This window comes from Agelaius tricolor, unplaced genomic scaffold (genome assembly GCF_023055355.1).
Source record: "Agelaius tricolor isolate 1412-34295 unplaced genomic scaffold, bAgeTri1.0.p SCAF_13, whole genome shotgun sequence".
NCBI lineage: Eukaryota > Metazoa > Chordata > Aves > Passeriformes > Icteridae > Agelaius > Agelaius tricolor.
The window spans coordinates 18,906,609-18,925,819 of record NW_027269273.1 but is presented as its reverse complement, the minus strand read 5'-3'; the positions used below and the strand labels follow the sequence as shown (position 1 = coordinate 18,925,819).

At 43.5% G+C, this 19,211-nt stretch overlaps 1 protein-coding gene across 1 annotated transcript in view; it reads left to right on the top strand.

Annotated features, from left to right (window-relative positions):
• The window catches only part of ANTXRL (ANTXR like), a 57,136-nt gene that overhangs the window by 22,089 nt on the left and 15,836 nt on the right, over positions 1 to 19,211 (top strand). The window contains exons 11-18 of the mRNA XM_071439046.1: positions 1,399 to 1,497; positions 3,745 to 3,814; positions 4,915 to 4,993; positions 7,963 to 8,058; positions 8,692 to 8,730; positions 11,836 to 11,934; positions 12,967 to 13,134; positions 14,247 to 14,327. Of these exons, the coding sequence (XP_071295147.1) occupies positions 1,399 to 1,497; positions 3,745 to 3,814; positions 4,915 to 4,993; positions 7,963 to 8,058; positions 8,692 to 8,730; positions 11,836 to 11,934; positions 12,967 to 13,134; positions 14,247 to 14,327 (731 nt within the window). The remainder of the gene's footprint in view (positions 1 to 1,398; positions 1,498 to 3,744; positions 3,815 to 4,914; positions 4,994 to 7,962; positions 8,059 to 8,691; positions 8,731 to 11,835; positions 11,935 to 12,966; positions 13,135 to 14,246; positions 14,328 to 19,211) is intronic.

Genomic DNA, 19,211 nt, shown 5'->3' with positions numbered 1-19,211 from the left:
CAGTCCCATTCACCTGGACTTGCGCTAGATCTCGATACAGTGATAATGGCAATGAGCGAGAGTGTTTCTGACAGAAACAAGCTATTTGTACAGAAAAGTAGAGAATTCCACGTCCTTGTGCTAGCTTGCCTTGCAGTAGCTTGATAAGAAGTGCAGGCAGATGAGGCTGTGAATGTATTGCAGCCACCTTTGGGCCTCATGTAGTATGTTCCAATAACAAGTCCTTCCTCCAAAGCACACAAATGACATGGTAGTGCCTTGGAATGTTGCTAAAAGCCAAATATTATATCACTAAAAATCATGTACAGCTCCCCTCAATCCTACCAACATTGTTTTGTTCTCCTTTTTAGTATGTTCATCAAAATATAAATGATGATGCATGTAGACCTGTTCATGGTTTTACTCGCTACATGGCGTACAATGTAATTTATTCATGTTTTTCAATGTGAAGCTTGAGGACTAATTATTCCTGTGTTGTGCTGTTATACCCCTTACATTGGGCTGATCTCAAATGCCGCTCAGAGGCTGGTGTGAGAGCCCTGTGGAGGATTTGGTTAAAGTAGGAAATTCATGTGTGGAAGTGCAACTTGAGTGCTTTGTGCCCTTACTTAGTGCCAGGAATCTCAGCTGTCAGCTGGCTGCTGCTCTGCAGTGTCAAAGGGAGTTTCAAAAGTGTGCTGGGGACAGAACAAATTTGTAACGTGTCTCTCCACCTGCCTGCAATAAAGGTCTTATCTCTGTGGTCAGTGTAGCAGCCACAATGGCTTTTTTGTGTCCTAGAGGGAAGTTTCCTTTGCCATGTCCCTTCCTGGTTCATCTTGTGCCTGGTTTGGCAATTCAGGCTCACCCTAGCAGAAAGGGGACTGTGGCTGTATGTTTGGCTTCACCTGTGCACTGTAAAGGGAGAGAAGAATAGCAAACTGTTGTGTTGTTAGAGCTTTGAGTCACAGGAGGTTTGGGACTGGAGTTCTCTCTGTCAGCATCTTCCTGAGCAGAGAGAGCTCTGCTGAAAGTCTGGTGCCATCTGCCATGAGGATTAGGAGGAAGGACTGGTACAGGTGGTTAGCAAAGGTCCCAAAAGCCACGGAGCAACCATGAGATGACATCAGTCAAGTCAGACTTAGTTTTGCTGTGGCACTTTTAAAGTATTACAGTTGTGTGTTACACTTGTGGAAGCTGACTTGAGACAAAGAGAAGACTCTGAAGCACTAATGCCACTGCAGCACTCTTGGACATTGCTGCTGAATAGAGGCAGTGTCTGTGGGGATGTTTTGTTTCAGGCACAGGGCAGAGAACAGCAACTGTCATGTTTTAATTTGGGGTCACTCTGAACAGAAAAACTGTATTTGAGTTATTTCTCATAAATAAATCATAAATCTTCTATATTTTTGCTTACAGAATCCTTTCAAGTTGTGGTGAGAGGCAACGGCTTTTATCATGCGAGAAATATCGACCAGGTGCTCTGCAGCTTCAAGCTCAATGACAGCCTTACTATCAGTAAGTGTGCAGGCTGGAGGACTGCAGTGACCCCTGTGGCTGTGTCACCTCCCAGGCCATGGGCCAGTTCTCGTCCATGTTAAGGGGAGTCCTTGCAGCAGATGTGAGAGGGAGCTGGGGTAGAGGTGTGCACTTAAAAGGAGCTTGAAATTCATCCTTGTTCCATGCAGTGACCTGTGGGCATTGGGTAGTGAGCACTTACATGGGACATGGGGCTGTACAGTGACCTTAGCACTGTTGCAGTGATCCACGTGGGTGCTGCATGCAGCAAGAGAGGACTGGGGATCAGGTTTTAAGATGGAAGCTCCTATTCCCTTGTCCATCTGCAGTAAAAAGAAATATTGCTATCTTGATCCCCTGGTGGTGCTTTCAGAGTTTTTAGTCACCAGTTCAGGAGACAATTGCCATAAAGCCAGGCCTCCCAGGCACACTCTGCTCCTCTCTGACACCAGTTGCTGGTCCCATCACAGTGACTGTAACATGGAAACCCCCTGTCACTGTTGTGCTGAACAGGGTCTTTTGTTTGCTGTCTCAGCAACCAGGCAAAGGACTGAATGGCCAAAAAAAGGTGGAGTGCCCAGTTTCTCAGTAGTCCTCTCTCATTCCTGAGAAGCTGTGTGTGTTGGGCAGAGTGAAATATGGTGTGGAGGGAGGACCTCTGCTCCTATTTCGTATATGCTGCCCTTGTGGCCTGAGCACAGTAGAGGCTTTCATATGCTGTCGTGGCCAGACTGGTGCCTTCCCAAGCAGTGAATTAAGTTACAAGAGGGAACACATGAATTGCTCCTTCATTTCCCATCCCAGTTGTCTATGTTGATGCTGCAGTCAAACAGCTCTGGTGGTCTTGCATTTATTCCGCTTACAGATATGCTTTAACCAGGATTTGTTTTTTGTGGTTTATCAGTTAGACAGACTCTTTGCTTTTTCTGCCCTGATCCCAATCATTAGCAGCTTGACTGGGCTTCACACAGAGTGCTCACCTGGGCCTGGAAATAGTCAGGAGGAAAGTTACTCTGATTCCATTCCAAATCCATGCTGTTTTCCTTGGGTTAAATCTGCAGCAGATGTTGTGATGAGATACTGATCTGTGATGCCTTTTTTTCCCTCCCTAAAACATATCACTGATTTCCATTCCCTTATCTCTGCATGGAAGGGAAATGAGTTCTGTCTTCAGGTGTGCTTGAAGTGGGTGAAGCATGAAGGAGCAATTCTTACATCTGTTGTTGCTTGAGCTAATTTTTTTCCTACATAAAGAGTAAACAAGCCTCAAGAGTATAAATACGATGGCAGCCTTTATCAGCCCTTTATTCCCTTGGGTAGACCACTCTTTCTCCAGGCTGGCAGCACAGCTGTTTGCTGGCCATTCAGAGCTAAGCTGCAGTCACTGGAGTGGTGTGTCTGCCCTTGTGCCTCAGCTTACACACTTTTGGTGGAGTGGCAGTGCAGGATTACTGCTGGGCCTCCTGTCTGTATTCACAGGACTTGGCTTTCTGGATGTGACTTTTGCAAGTGTCAGGATTACCACTGCTGGATCTTGGAGCAGTGGAATGCTTCCTCCTTAGGTGGGAAGATGTGTGCCCTTGTGTTTGACCCTGCCTGCACCAAACCCTTATAACCATACATGGGCTGTTTACAGGGGATGGGTCCAGAAGAAGCAGCTCGTGCAGAGCACATCCTCATTATAACATCAGTCACGGACCCTCTCTGCCTGTTTCCTGTAAATGACCAACCATCTCTTGGGTTTGGTCCCCCCCCACACCAGTATTTTTCCATTTCAGCTCCACCCCATCCCTCTCCTTCCTTTTCCTTAGGCTCAGACAATGGGATTCTTTTCTTGTGTGCATTTGAACATAGGTAGACAAAAATTGAACACTAAAATTTTGAGCCCTTGGGTAACTTGAGGACTATTCAGTGTGAGTAGAGGTTGCACATAATTTTCAGATAGACATGATAAATAGTGCTCAAAGCTGAATTCCAAATGGCTGATCACTGCTCTCAGGAAGAGAGATAAATGTCCAATTCTTAGCTGTGGTATCTCTCTCTGGCCTGATAGCGTCATGTTGGCATAAACATGAATGGTTATTCTAGTACTTGGATTTGTAATCAGCACCATTGGGGAGTGTTGGTACTTGCTGATATATTGAGTTCATCTGTGGCTGTCGTTGGTGTCAGCACTTCCCAAGGGGGTGGTCTGCTTGAAACAGTTTAATTTTTTCATCCCTGAGAGTTATCTCCATTTCCTTTCAGATGAAAAGCCAACCTATGTTCATGATACATACTTGCTTTGCCCTGCCCCAGTGATAGAAGATGCTGGACAGTGAGTATTGCATTCCAGCATGTGTTGAGAAGGTGGACTTCTGGGTGAAGATGTCATAAATTTGTGTGTGTGTGTGTGTCATATTGTAGCCATCTCCTTTGCGCCAAATCCTTTCCTAATATGAGCCAACATAGCTCTATTCAATGTTGGGTCTTCAGCACAGTTCAACCAAAAGTCTTCTTGGACCATGGCCTCACATCATAGAATCACAGAATGGTGATTCCTCCTCTCTTCCTATATCCTGTTGTTTCAGACCAAAGACTGTTTCAAGACAGTTCATTACGTTCAGGACAATTGCATTTAATTTTGATGGAAAGGAGATGCTTGCTTTGAATATCTTTGTTGTTATTGCATATGTTGCTTCCTGTATTTTGCTCTGCTGTGTCTAGTGTTGATATTTTTCAGCCTTTTTAATTCTGTAGACTTCTGGGAGACATGGCACAATGTCCTACCTACCTTTTCCCTAAGTGATCTTGTGGGTGCTTAAATGCTCTACTGGGGCTATGGGTGAATGCTTCCCTTGCCTTTTGTATTTGTAGGTGAAGGAAATTAATTTAGTGGGGTTTTGTAAGTTTTTTTTATTATTACTTTAATTTTTTTCTCTGATATTGGAGAATGGCTAGGGAAGATTCTTCTTGAATTTCACTGGCATTTCAGGGTTTTTACGCTTTTTGATCTCAGTGCAGGTGTTCTGGATTTGCTTGGAAACAAAAGAACACACTCTGATTCATTGACAGAAGGGTTTCTTTAAATAAGTAAAAAAGTCTTAAAGTTTCTTGAGCTATGTTCAGTAGTATTGCTATTGTCTGAGGCATTCTGTTATGACTCAGTGTCCTGGTGCTCTTTGCCCCAGGTGGGATGGGGGTTTTTTAATAAAAAGCATATGTCCCAGCTCAACTAAGGTAACAGAAAAAGGTTGGCTCCTGGGTGAGCAGGGAGGCAAATGCAGGTAAGTGCCTGAGGCCATGAAAATGCCCAGACTCAACAGGACCCACAATCTATGCAGGCTCATAAACCAGTGGTTAAAACAGAAACAGAATAAAGGTAACAATGGGTGTAAAGATGACACTAAAAATAAACATATCTGTTTTGTGCTCTAGGGTGGTTTTCCTACAAGTCAGCATGAACAACGGGCTAACGTTCATCTCCAGCTCTGTCAGCATCACCAGCACACATTGTGTGAGTAACTCCAATGGGCCTTGACAGAGGAACCATGAGACCCTGGAAAGAAATGGTTGGTCTCCAGGCAAAGCCTCCTTGAGTGAGCCTGACCTGAGCCTGCTACTGACTGATCCCAGCAGCTCTTGGGAAAATCACCAGGGCTGCTTAAGGTCAAATTGTTATGGATGGTGGAGAGATCATAATAGATTTTCTGAGTAAAAAATTAGAGTAAGAGGCACCCTGCCCATTCCTACCTCAGGAGAGAGATCCTCAAAACTAGGACCTTAACAGAAGGAGACCTGAGAAAATGATCACAGGAGCATCAGAGAGCAACACTGTTGAGCCTTGGGGTCCCTGAGGGGATTTAGGGTAAAAGGCACAACTATTTGGACTACTATCTGGAAAGGCCACAGAGAGAAAGGACAGAGATGCCTGTCCTGCATCATGTGGTCAAAAAGACCAGGTAGAGTGTCAGGGACAAACAGCTAGAAGTGATCCTTTATCAAAATCTGATTTTTAGAATAAAATAAACAAAACTAGGAAACTGACTAATAGATACAGAGTTGTCTTTCTTGCCTTGGGGTAAAAATAGGCAGTGCTGATAGCTGGTGTGAGCAAGTACAGTAATTAAATATGTGACCTTGTGCTTGTGGTCTAAATCAAGTTGGCTGAAGTACCTGATAGCAGTTTGTATCATTGTTATTAGTGTCAAAAGGACTTTTATAGCCTATGCCAAATGCTGTCATATTGGTTTGTAATCATTGTTAGCCATTTTGACAGCTGGAGAACAGGAGGGCAGGAATGCAGATAGAGGCGACTGGAACTTGTAAATCTAATTTTCTGATGTTTGCAGCAATGAGGGTGGGAAATATCACACCAGAGTGCTGAACAGCCTGGGTTGTAGGGACACAATACAGCAGAGATGTGTTTGTTTCTTTATGGGATTATTTCTATTTTGCTAAAACTTTCTTCCAGATTTTCCATACTGAGGACTGATATTTTCACATTTCATTCCACTCTTTTACCTCAGGTACCATAAAACCTTTCAAGTCTGCAGTGAAACACAAGTGTTAACTGATGCATTTAGTTACCCATATGTAATTTATTTCTGATGAAGACTGAAGTGTCAACCCTAACCAGGGTTCCTAAAGGCCAGAGCATGGATGGAGGAAGCTTTTTCTTTTGGTAGCCTTAGGATAAAAAGAGGAATCCAATCTTCAGTCATGTCAATCTGACAGTTTTTGACCAGCCTCTTGCAGATTGAATGTGAAGGAGGCAGGAAGCCTGATTTGCAGCTGATTGAAAAATACTGTCTCACTCCTGTTCTGTCCTATATGCAGCTAGGTTGGCAGTTCAGTTTCCAACTTTGTCTTAATTTCATGCATTTCACTCTTCTCGTTTTAGAGACTCCCTCCATTTCCTTTCCCCTCCTGTTTCCTTTTCTGTGGGTGGCAGTCAGCTGGCCTGCTCAGCTCTCCTCCCCAGCTGGTCCTTCTGTCTTTTCTGTACAGTAAGTATCTTCACTATAATCCAAAAGCCTCTGTGTGATCCCCGTGCTTATTTCTGTTCAGCTGCATGAAGTCTGCTATTTTCTTTTCAAAGTCCAGCTTCACTATGGAGCTTTGTATCATTAAAATCATTAAAAGAAGACTCTTTAGCTTCTTGCTGCCAGCAGCTCCTGAGCTACTGCTGGCAAATGTCTCAGCAATTTATATGTGCAGTTAGCACAGGAAAAGCAATGTCTGGAAACAAAGGCTACAAAACAAGGAGGTAATGTGTGTTTGGAGTAATAGTAGCAGTGGTACTGCATTGCTACTGTGCTTGGATTTGTTTTTAAGGAGTGCAGCAATATTTCTTAAAGTTATGCTTGATTTTTACTCACCCTTTTCTCAGCAAACTGGCTTTATTGAGAATTCATTTCTCTTTGAGTATCTGCTTTCCAGATGCATTAGTTGTACATGGGGCCATGGGAGGGACAGAGAGGGGGGCTTAGCACTGAACTGCAGCTGGGTACTGTGTCCTCTAACAGGACTTGTTTGAGCAGGGATTTTGGCACATTTTTGGGCTATCCAGCTGCTCCCTGGCCAAATGAAGGGGCGGCAAACAGCATATCCTAACACAGGTGGGTTTGTTGCATTGTTAATGAAAAGCCACAGAGCAGAGTAGGAATGGCAATGCTGTGACTCAGATGTGGGATACTGGGTTACCTGTTTAAAAGCATGGAGTAGGAGCTGTGTTTGTGTTAGTCCCATATTGAATGTGTCAGTCCTGGCAGCTCTAGGAATTGGCCTGAGAGAGAACTAGGTACCACCTAAGTCAGGCATTCAGGATCTCACCCAGACTTTGCAAAGCTCTTACCAGCTGGTGCTTTCCACCCTCAGCCTTTTCATTGTCCGAGGAAAAAAACAAATGCACTTAGAATAGTGAAGGAAATCCCTGTTGTAAGAAGGGGCTAAGCATCAGCTTCTGCTGTCATGGAAATTCAGCAAGTTTCAGTATAATAAGGTGAATCTCATGGACTTTATCACGTAGAAATCACTTTCGGAATTTGGCTTTTTTTCCCATTATCCTTCCACCTATCCTTTGAAAATCTCTTACAGCTTCCTCTCTAGCCAATTCCTCCTTCCTCAGCCTGATTGACGGACCTTTCTTCAAGCTCCTTTCACATCTTCCTAGCCCCAGGCTTTCCTCTAGTTTCCTGCTAAGTTTTTCCTGTTCCCTGAGATCTCTGTTGCTGGTGAATTGAACCTCTTCTCACATTTTGGAAGTCTACCATTGAAGAGGTTTCATTTCCCAATGTATATTAAAAAAAAAATGGCTTAAACATCAGAGCTCAAGTTAATATCATTTCAGAACCCAGTACAGTCCAAGGATAGGGCATCTGAGACCTTGTAGTGTGGAAAGCTGACTCTAAGTGTGTAACTTCAGGACTCCTGCCTTCTTTGAGACATATAAAGGTAACTCAGAAATAATCATCTTGTTTGCAGCTGACTGGGACCATCCTTTTCATTGCTCTTCTGATTCTCTTTCTGCTGCTGGCTCTGGCTCTTCTGTGGTGGTTTTGGCCCCTTTGCTGCACAGTGGTAAGTACAGTCTTTTTATTCTATTGACTTGATTTCATCTATTCTCTGCTAAAGCATGGTTAAAGTGTTGGGGTGGGTGGTTAACCTTGCTTTAAAAAACTGCCACATTTGTAAAGCCCTGATTCAACAATTTGCTTAAAATGCATGTTGAAGTTACTCTTGTCTGGGTTTTTGATTGTTTCAAGGCCTATGTGACTTTTAATTGAATGAGAATTTTAAATAAGCTCATGGATGTGACTTAAGTTTCTGTAGGGATCAAGACCTCCTTCAGACCAGCTTTGAAACCTGCTGCATAAAAGTGTAATGGAGTTGATTTACTGATGTGTGCACAAGCTGTTAGGGTCCTCTAAAGACAAGAGTTAGGGTTTTTTTTGCATTTTGTTGGTTGAGGTTTCTTAATTTATTCAGAGGAGCTGCAGATTCTAAAATAATATCTTTGCACTAACTTGGTAATTATATGGTATTTTTCATCTCATCTGGGCTCATTTTCTGTGGGGCTAATGAGAGGATTGAATGGGGAGGGATGAAGCAGAGTGACTCATTTGTGACACGGGCAAGAAAGCAGGGAGGACATAGTATTGAGAAGGATGAACCCTACTGTTGTCAGATTTCTCCACTGTTTGTTTATTGCAGGTGATCAAGGAGCCACCTCCACCACCACCTCCAGAGCCTGTAAGTGTGCTATTTCTGAGCTGTGGCACTGCTGCAGCCACTGTAGTGTGCCATGCTGCCCAGGAATGTCAGCCCTGTAGGTGTCCTAATGACACCCTAAAGGCTGTGAGAGGAAGTGCTCTGGGTCAGGACAGTTATTTCTGCCTCCTGGCCTCTTTATAGACATACAGCAAAACTGCTTCCATCCAGGGTGAAAACAGTTGCATAGCTCAAAAATCCACAGGCCAGCAGTTCCTACGGTATTTTGTTCCTTCTGCTGTGCATCAAACAGGTGTGTAAGCAAATCTCTGCTTCTCAAGCTGTGCTGACAGCTGTCCCTCCTCCAGTAAACTGCTGCCATTGTTCTTAGCAGGAGTTTAGCCCAGACTGGTAGTAAGGAACAGTCTGGCAGCTGGAAAAAAGGACAGCAAAGGCCACATTCTTGTGGCTTTGCTGCAGGAGGGGAGACAAAGCCTGCCCTGGCTGTGGCTCTTCTGCAGAGTGACCTTTGGAAGGACATTTAGCCTTTCTCCATTTAGGTTTTGAGTTGTGTGAGGCAGGATTGTGTTTAGCTCTTTTGGGGACAGTCACTCACTGACCCTGACCTCAGTTTAGTTTCACTATACTAGTTCCATGAAAATAATAGTAGCAAATAAAAGCACCTCCAGAGAAAACCTATGCCTGCCTTTATTTTTTTCCTAGGCAGAGACAATGAAATAATGGAAAAATACTTGCCTAACCCACAAGAGAAGCTTATAGTTTACTGTTAACTTACTGTAACTTGGCATGAGTGTAGGGAGGCAACCACAGCTGCTGTTTTGAGGCTGCTAGAGGCAACCACTAGCGTGTATGTGATCCTGCTACTTGTCCTGAGCAGCAGCACTGTGACAATTCAACTTCAGAATGCACACCAGAATTCATGCTGGGGTTAGTGTGATTAGTGCTATCACAAAGCCTGCAGTTGCAGCCATGCTGCATTTGAAGGAGGTTTCAGAGACCACCACAGCCCTGCAGAAATTCCAGATGCTTTGCAATTTAAAATGCAGTCAAATAGAATGAACTGATGTAAGCCTCTAGGAACAACACAGAATACAGATGTTTTCCATCCCTTTTCTTGGCCTTGTCTTTATCCAGCATGAGTTACAATAATCATGCATTGTAATAATTGTAGCTGAGTGATGAATTTCATTTCATTTAGTATTTATTAGGCTCTCTAGGTATGGTGACCTGCCTGCCCTGCAGCTGACACAGTGCAGTATTGCTACTGTTAAACTGAATATAGGTGTGTAAAACTAGTTCTAAAGCACAAGCATTAGATTTCCATGTGATAGCTGTTAATGTTGCTTTGCTGTGTGTTCAGTGTAGGGGATTTGGTATAAATCCCTTATCAATTGGAAAAGTATCAGCTGTTACTGTTGGCTCTGTCCTGCTAGAATCAGGCTTGCCAGCAGTAAGAGCTGTTTGACATGAACATTTCAAATCTGTGTTACATTGCATGGAAGAGGCAGAGTATCATAAATAGATGTCATGTTCACAGTGAAATCAAATATTAAAACACTGATGCAGTTCACTGGGTTTAGATTGGCATGAAATGGGATAAATTTTGTGTATTTGTTGTACTCTCCAAAAAAAAAAGCTTACTGAAACAACACCAAACCCAACACAAACCACAATACCTTCATTGTATATTTATTTTCTTAATTTAGGATAAAACAAAATAACATGAACAAAAAAAAAAGGTAAAACAAACACCAAAAAGCCAAACCACAATAATAAAAACCCCAAACTCAAACTCCCCTTACTTGTTAATGCAAATGTCAGCTCTGGTCTTGCCAGGCCATACTAAAGAATTTGTTGGAGGAACTGACCTATTGAACTGTAGCTGAGAGGCCACTGAAAAACCTTTCCCCAAGGCATAATCTAAGAGGTAAATACAAACAAACAAAAACTAAAGCATGGTTTCTAAAAGATGTTATTGTCTTTTGGGCTCTTAGTTCCTTTTCCATTCCAATAGAAACATGTAGGGCAATTTTGTGAAAATGCTATCTAGTGATATAACAGTAATTTATATCTCTCTATAGTATTTGGCTTTTTAGTTAAATTTTGGGGGTTTTTAAAGTAAAAAATAAGTTCAGGTAATGTTTCTAGAAGCATACTTGTACTGAGGAACAGTAGAAGAGAGCACTGTGCATGGCCAGTCCAAGAATAGCATGCATGTCTGCATGTAATCATGAGGTACAGTTATTTGAGGAATGAAGGAAATATTGTAGGAGGTTTGTTGTGCCCTCTCCTCAGCTATGTGTGTACTTGGAGAGTGTTAGGCTGGGACCTTCAGGTATCTTGACTTGGTGTAATGATATGGAGTCTGAGAAATCCCAGTCACATCTCTTGGCTCAAGATGATAGAGCTAGAGATGTGTTCCCAGGCTTGTTGAACCAGGACCATTTGCCAGCTTTTAGTTAGGCAAGAACAGAAAAATGAACCTGAAGTTAATTCCTGATTCAGACTCTTGCATGTTCCAGAAAAAGAATCTTTATGTCTTTATGATTGCTCTGGTTCTGATCTCCCTAACAACTGTGAGATGCTCCTGTATGAATCCTTTTTCAAATTGTACAACTTGAGCCAGACTCCACAAAGCATCAAATAGTGTAGAATTACTGGTTACAGCTGCCATGAGGAAACGGTCAGATGCACATGTTAGAAAACTCAACAGTGGTCACTTTTTTTTTCCTCTGTTAGGTGACATTAAGTTCTAAAAGTGCAATTAAGAAATTATTTCTCTGGGCTAGCTCATCACTGCATTTTCTGCATAGCACAGTGGCAAGCCAGTATATGTACAATTCATCTATACTTTGCCTTTCTGTACAAATCAGTGGAGATTTTGGAGCTCAATGCATATTTGAGTAAATAAAAGCGGCCTGGACAGAGGAATAGGCAATCCTGTCTGGCTTCCCTAGTTAAAATTGCAGCTGCAGAGACAAGAGACTTTCTTGGTTTTTGTCAGCAAATAAGCACAATATACAAAGTCAGATATCCAAGGATTGGACCATAGGATGTTCAGCTGTTTTCCACAGTTTATGTTTTTTATGTGAGAGCAGCATTAATATCTCCCTGTGTTTCCCACAGGACTCAGATGATGAAGATGGATTGCCAAAGAAGAAGTGGCCAACCGTGGATGCATCTTATTATGGAGGCCGAGGTGTTGGTGGGATTAAGAGGATGGAGGTATTTGGCTTATTCTTTTGTGTTATAAACCCCAGCACATTTAATTGAAAACTGTTCCACTGTGTTTTCATGTGATTCTTGAAGAGGACCGGAGTCCAGGATTTAATCAGGGCTTGTGTACCTAATTCACACCTGCTGTCCAAGTAACAGGCAGCAAGCTGCTATCATTTGCATGAATAATTAAATTAATCTAGCATTAAGAGACAGAGAAAATTTGCAGGTTTAGAAATGAGATAAGCACCAAAAGAAGTTTTAATCTCATGAGTCAGTGCAGTTTGGTGCAATTGCAACCAATTCTCTTGTCAGAGGAAATTCAGGCAAAGCTACTCTGGTTTTATATTTGAGGGTGCTGTCTGTGCAGTGCCTGGTTTCTGTGGAAGGGAAGGCTTCTCAGCAACTTCCTGCAGGACTGCATATGAAGTATTGCATCTTAATATCCTTAACCATTTTCCTTGGAAGAATCTTATCATTGATGCTGAGAATGTATGCTGACTGACACCATGGATCATACATTGTTCTTGAATGTAGAGTCACCTTTCTGTTTGAGCTAAGTCAGACAACAAAACCACATATTAAGATATTAGATATTGGGAAAAATTTCTTCACTGAAAAGGTGATTAGCAGTTGGAGCAGGCTGTCTGGGGAAGTGATGTAATCACCATCCCTGGAAGTGTTGAAAAGATGTGTGGATATGGCACTTGAGATATGGTTTAGTGGTGCTGGGTTAACTCAGTCATCTTAGAGCTCCTACCAACCTTGATGATTCTCACCTGCCCCAGATGCTGTGAATTCCCACAACGCCTTAGATTGCTGACATGTGAAAAGGCTGGTAGTTCCAGCAGTTTTTGAATGAGACTGTTTTATTCTTAAGTGTGTATTTCTGATTATGGTAGGAGTTTGGTGCTTTCATAAATTTGCCTTGATTCTGGTAGCACTTGGTCATCTGATGGGAACTAGATTAATACCTGTGGGAACCACCTTCTGGTGGGGACTGCTGAAGTGTCTCCTTACAGTGTGCTCTCCTGACATCAGGTACGATGGGGAGACAAGGGGTCAACGGAGGAAGGAGCAAAATTGGAGAAACCCAAAAATGCTATTATTAAGTTGCCAGAACAGGAGTATGAGCCGTGGGAACCCAAGCCAAAGAAGCCCCATGTGAGAAAACCACCTTCCCAGCGAAAATGGTACACTCCAATCAAGGTAATGTGTCTGAGCCTCCATTTTAGCAGTCTCTTGTGTCACGTAAGATCCTGTATCCCACTTTCTTAGCACAGCCTTTCTTTCAGCAGAGCTGAGAGAGCCTATTTAGAAAAGTGGCCATTAATTCTTACCTTTGCCTGGTTTTGGAATGTGTATTTCACTTGGCACTGTGTTGCCATAATTTTTTGAGAAGAGTAGAGGGCCCAAGCAGAGATCTTCCTTTCCTCAGCTCACACTGTCTTTTCAGGTTCTCTTGCCTGGGCTGCCACAGCAGATCTCTTGAACCCTAGGGAGGGCAGATGTTGTTTTCTGCCATCTCAAGGCAGCATAGAAGAGGATCAGATAAAGGGCACTGTCCTTGCTTTGACTGCATTGTGGCTAAGGGCTTGGGTTGGGATGCAGATCTGTTTCCCCTTAGTTCAACCACAAGATAGTGTTTGGTTTTTGGGCAAGTCACTCAGTCTCCCCATATTTTCATCCTCAATTCTCCCATGTCATTATAATATCTGGTGTTTCAATGTCTTTTAATGTATGTATCCTCACACAACCCTAAAGACAGGGAAGAGCTGTAACCTCTGCTTGCAGAGAAGGAAGCTGGAGGGCTAGCACAGTCAAGGCTGCAGCATACCCTGCTCATCCCAGGAATCTATGGCCATGTCCCAAAACAGTGCTTTGTGGGATGAGTTCCCCCTTCCCCTGCTTACTCACAGATCAATTAAACAGTGCTTGAATGTTTCTGGAAAGCATCTGTGAGTTTTAAAGCCTGCCTGGGCAGGTATTCTTCTGGCTGTTTATCCATGCTTCAGTTCTCTTCCCATCTGTACTGTACTTTTGTTCTGCCTTTTGTAACACTTAGATGAGTGCTTTAAAGTAACACCTGTCTAATTGAGCCTCTTTAAGGGAGTTGTTCACATTAATCTACTCTCATCCTCACTGCATATTTGGTATTGCCCCACTGGGGTTCTTCTGGTTGTCCAGATAAAGTGTACAGGACCAGTGTGTGTGCAGACAGATTAATGCAGAAAAGCTGTACCGACCCATCTGTTGTTGAATCTCATGCTATTTTTACCACATTTCTTGGTCATATCTTGTCTCCTTTTTTTTAATTGCAGGGTAAACTTGATGCACTGTGGGCTTTGGTTCGACGAGGCTATGACCAAGTCTCTCTTATGAGACCACAGCCAGGGGATAAGGTAAGGCATCTCAAAAGCACTGGCATCACTCCTCTGGAAGTAGCAGCAATGCTCTTCTCTCACAATCAGCCCATCTCTTTTATTTTCATAAGCTTGTCTCTTTTCACAATGCCCTAAAGCTAAAAACTAAACATTTTTAATGTTTCTTGGATTTAATAATGGAGTTCAATGATTATTGCAAAATCATAAACTGTACAGATGATGAATAAACAAATCATAGCAAGGTTAATGGAGAACAAGTTGGTTGAATTGTGTGCAGACACATTTCTCAGTCATCTCCTACACATAGGCAAGGAGTATGTCCTGCCTTGGTGAAGTCTATTGCCCAAAAGTAGGTCAGGAGTAGACTCCTCCTGGGAGGCAGCAGGGAGTTTGTGCTTTTCAGAGCCACAGAGATGTCTGTGTACTGTCCCTGGGTCACTGGCAATAGCTTGGTTCAGAGCTCTCACAGTTTGTGTGAGCCTGGCACTGTTATGGTTGTCTCTATTTTGTTATTCTGAGGGGACAACTCCCTAAGAATTGAGTGCTGCTGCTTTAAGCTGTTTTACCATCAAGGTTTTGCTTTCTGCAAATGGTTCTGTGTAACATGAGAGCTAAGCAGACACAACAGCATCTCTCTCTCCCCTGTGGGCAGAGTCCATACATTTCATCACCCTGGCTCTCAGGTGAGGGGATTATAGAGTTACAGCAATAGGGTTCATAAAGTGCTTTTTTTGGGGATAGGACTGGTGCAGATGCCCAGGCTTGTTTGCCTGGGTAGTTTTCACACCTAATGACAGACTTTAAAAGTAGTTCTAACTTGCATCAGCTAGGGCAGTAAGTTGCATGTCTCATGCTTTTGACAAAATATTATGCCATTTGTCTAGTCATTAACCAAACATGCTGCATCAGTATTTAAAGTTTAATCTCATCCATTTTAATTTTGGCACATAAAGAAACCAAGAGAACAAACCCAGCTTCTCATACTACTTTTTAAAATGGTCTTAAATGTTTCACTAAGCTGCATTTTCAAGGCAGCTGTGCTTGAGACACCTTATTTACTTTTTAAGCACGATCTAGAGCTTCTGAATAGGCTCTTTAGGTCCAGCTGTATTTTGATAGCACTAACATTGTATAATATGAATCTGTCCTCTGCCTTTCACTCCCTTGGCTGGGACATTTCTATCAGTGCAGAGCACAACAGAGCCTCTGTTAGCCAGCATGGTCAAGAAACATGCAGGGGGCTGGCTCAGAACAGGGATCCTCAGTTCCTGGCCTTCCAGCTCTGCTGTGGGGAGAACAAGGGGCTGAAAAGAGGCAATGTAAAACATCAAGCTGAAGGATTATTGTATCAGGGATAACATAAGAAAAATCAAATGTACATCTGGGAAATAGGGTGGAAAGAATCCTATTGAGCCAGATCCAGTGGAATCATAGAATCATCTCTGTTCTCTGGCCTGTGAAATTAACTAAGGCTGAAGAATATTGAAAGTGAAACAAGAATACAACTAGACAGCTATCTGCTGTTTAAAAAAAAACATCACAGGCCTGTATTTCATGGAAAGAACCTAACACAGAAAGGAACAAGTTTATTATTTATTCTTTGAGTAACATCTCTAGTAGCAGTCTCTCAGTGGATAACTGACTCCTTGTAAGCTGGGTTTTTGCTGGGGGATGTGTATAAATCCACCTGTACGTGCAGGTCAGTAAACGTGAGCACACACACAGGTGCACACTCATCATGGTGGGTGAAGAGCTGGGAGGGAGCATGGGCAGCACAGAGCTCTGGCAGCCCCGGGAGCAAGGGCACAGCTCTGCCCCAGCCCAGGCAGGACGAGGTCACTCCTTGGCCAGCTGTGCTGGCAGCAGGCAGGGCATTTATTGTGGAGCTGGGGAGATGGTGTTCTTCCAGGCTCTGCCATCCACAGGCCAAGGAGTCTAGGGTGATCTTGGAGTGAGAGGTTGCTTTGGCTTGTGTGGTTTTGAGGGATTGGGGTGAGGGAACAGGGGAAAGAGTTCTTGGTGGGGTCTAAGTGCACCCTTTTTTAAATTTTAAGGTCATTTCATAGCTGTCTATCCATCTAGTTTTCTCCCTTCATCATGGTCCTGTTGCCATTCCCCATCCTGCTCTTTTCCTTACCTGTGCCCTGCTTGGTCTCCTGCCCTAGACATTGCCTTCCATTTCCTTCTGTGGTTTCTTCCTGGTTTTCTCTCTCAGTTCATGTCTGCATGCCCTTTCCCTTGATGAGACAGACTGATTCCCTGCACTCCTGTCTTTGGGAGCAGTGGTTGGTCCCCAGGTTAGCCCTGTCCTCTCACACTGCAGGACCTGAGCTGCTGGTAGGATCATGCTCTGGGCTGTGGCCTTGCTGAAGAGCTGAAGCTCTGAGAGTTCCCTTGCCCTGGCTCATGTCTTCCATGAACTTATCAAGAAATGGATCTCAGGATGGATGATTCATCAGTATTAGGATTGTACTAATAGAACTGTATTAATCCTAGTGAAAATCACAGTAGCTTTTTGGAACTGCCTATTTAGAGAAAACCATGCAGGCACAAGCTCTGGTGCTCCTTCTCCTGTGTGCCCACAGTGTTTTGCTTGGCTCTTACAGACAGCTCCTCCTCTTGGTCTCTTTTCAAGAGTGTATCATTCATATCATAGCACCAGCACTGAAATGTTTTAGTTTGGCAAGTTCCTCAGTAAAGGGTCACAGGATCCCTCTCACTTGACTTCCTCAGGTCACCTCTAGCAGGAATTTCTGTTGCACCAGGATGGGACAACAAGGGATAAACACACTTAGCTCTACCCCATCATTAGCAGCTAGGCTGTTATTTGTGGCATGGAGTTTTGCTGAGCTCTCAGACAGCATCAGCAGAGGAGAAAAGTGATAGAAAAGGACTTGTGGCTCTGTGGTGGGTTGCTGGGCCTTCTGCCTTGCTGGGATGTACAAAGGTGAAGCCTTTATAGGCATTTGTGCTGCTGCCACAGTGGTGGATCCCTTAGAGCTAGGCTTTCTTCCCACCCTTGCTCAGAAATCTGTGTCTTACAGGACCAGCAGTCACTCTTCTGGCCCAAGAAAGGGACTGACAGCTCTGAGGTGGGGACACTGCTCATCCAGCCACAGGAGTATCTCAGTGTCCGCATGGCCAGATTGGGCTCTGTTTTGTTCAAGGTGTTCAGATTTTCTTGAAGACTTTCCCATCACTGTGTTGGTGATGTGTGTCCTCCTGAGCTTGGTTCTGAGCTTGCAGCAGCTACTGTGAAGGTTGGAGTTTGGGAAATATTAATCTGGCTATCTTGAAATATTTCATACAAACAAACCCCAGTAGCTGGCAGGGCAGGTTGTCAATACCCTGTGTTGAGGGTGAGTTTCAAGCTTTGCCTTGGCCTCATGGATCAGAAGGGGGGTATTCCCAATGGCAGCAGGTAAACACTGAAAGCCCCAGTGTAAGCAGAGAGGAAGGGGAGGTGCTTTCCAATGGTCTGTTAGTTGCTGCTTTCAGCAATTCCATTCCAGTTTGCCTCTCAGCATGTACTGATTGGTGCAGGAAATTCTTAGAGGCTCGGTTTACCAAAGTCCTTGACTAAAAACCCAACATTTTTCCCCTCAGGCAGAATTGATAATTTACTTTAAAGACTTAAAATGTGATCTCATTATTTTCACTGAAAATTTTGTAGCTGCAACAGGGAGTGTAGACTGGATTTTGCAGTCACCATCCCCTTGTATACCCCTGGACTTTACTTAGTAAAAAGCAATGCCTTAGTAGTACTACCCTGTGGTTGGTATGTGTAAAGCCCTTTCCTGGGGAACAGGACTAGAAGCAGGCTGCTGTGCAGCCAAGTATGTCACAAACTATGAGCTGCTTGTCATTTTAGAAACCAGAACTTCTGGGTCCTTTCAAGTTCTCACCCTTGAGTTACGGTGTGACTTGGAACATGGCAGAGAAGCTGGAACTTTAAACAGCAGCCTTTGAAATTTGGAATATGTGGGTTCCTTATTCTGTGCATCCCTTTCAGAGTGATCACTCTTAGTCTCATAGGTTTGTTAAAGCTCAGAAGGTCTGATTACCCTCAAATTTTGTGTGATTACTTGTAATGCTGACCATGACATCTATGTGCCTTAGTTTTCCTAACAACAAAAATAATCATGAGAACACAGATTTACCTTCCTTACAGCTGTGAGGTTTAGTGTTCTGCCAGGCATTTGGGACACCAAGCTTATGGATTATTAATGACTAATAATTACTCTCTGGCTGCTACTTACAGGTGGTCAGCAGCCCACGGAGATGGCAGCACCCACCTGTCATGCCACGCTGGCTGCCCACGTGCTGCTGCTATTTGCAGCTTATTCCAATTACTTCTCTTCCAGACCCAGTCATGGCTTTTAATAGGCTTCCCTGCCTCTTGCTTGGAGATGTGTTGTAATCACCCGTGCAACAACTGGCAGAGCCACGGGGGGGCTGGAAAGGCAGCACAAAGCTCCTGCAGACTGTAGTTATCAGTGGCTGCTGCCTGGTCCTGGGGCTTTTCTCCCTTCGCTTTTCACCTTTATAAGCTGCTGAAAAATTAAAGAGATTAAGACATTGCCTGCCACAGTAGGTGATCTCACTTTGTCACTTTTAATGAAAATGTGACACATTTAGCTCCCATTTTGCGACTTTTTCTTTTTTTAAAGGACATAGGCATCTCTAATATTTATTCCTGCTTTAGCAGACATGGCATGGGGGAAAAAAGCTCCCTTTCTGTGGTGTGGGACCAATGTCCTAATGCACAGTTCCCAGGACATGTTGAGAGCTGCAGCTGGAAACATGTAATCAGTGACTAATGAATTTCCTGTCCTACAAGAAGCTCATATACTGCATTACCCCTCACTTGTGCCAGGACTGTGTTATTCCTGTTGTGGAAGA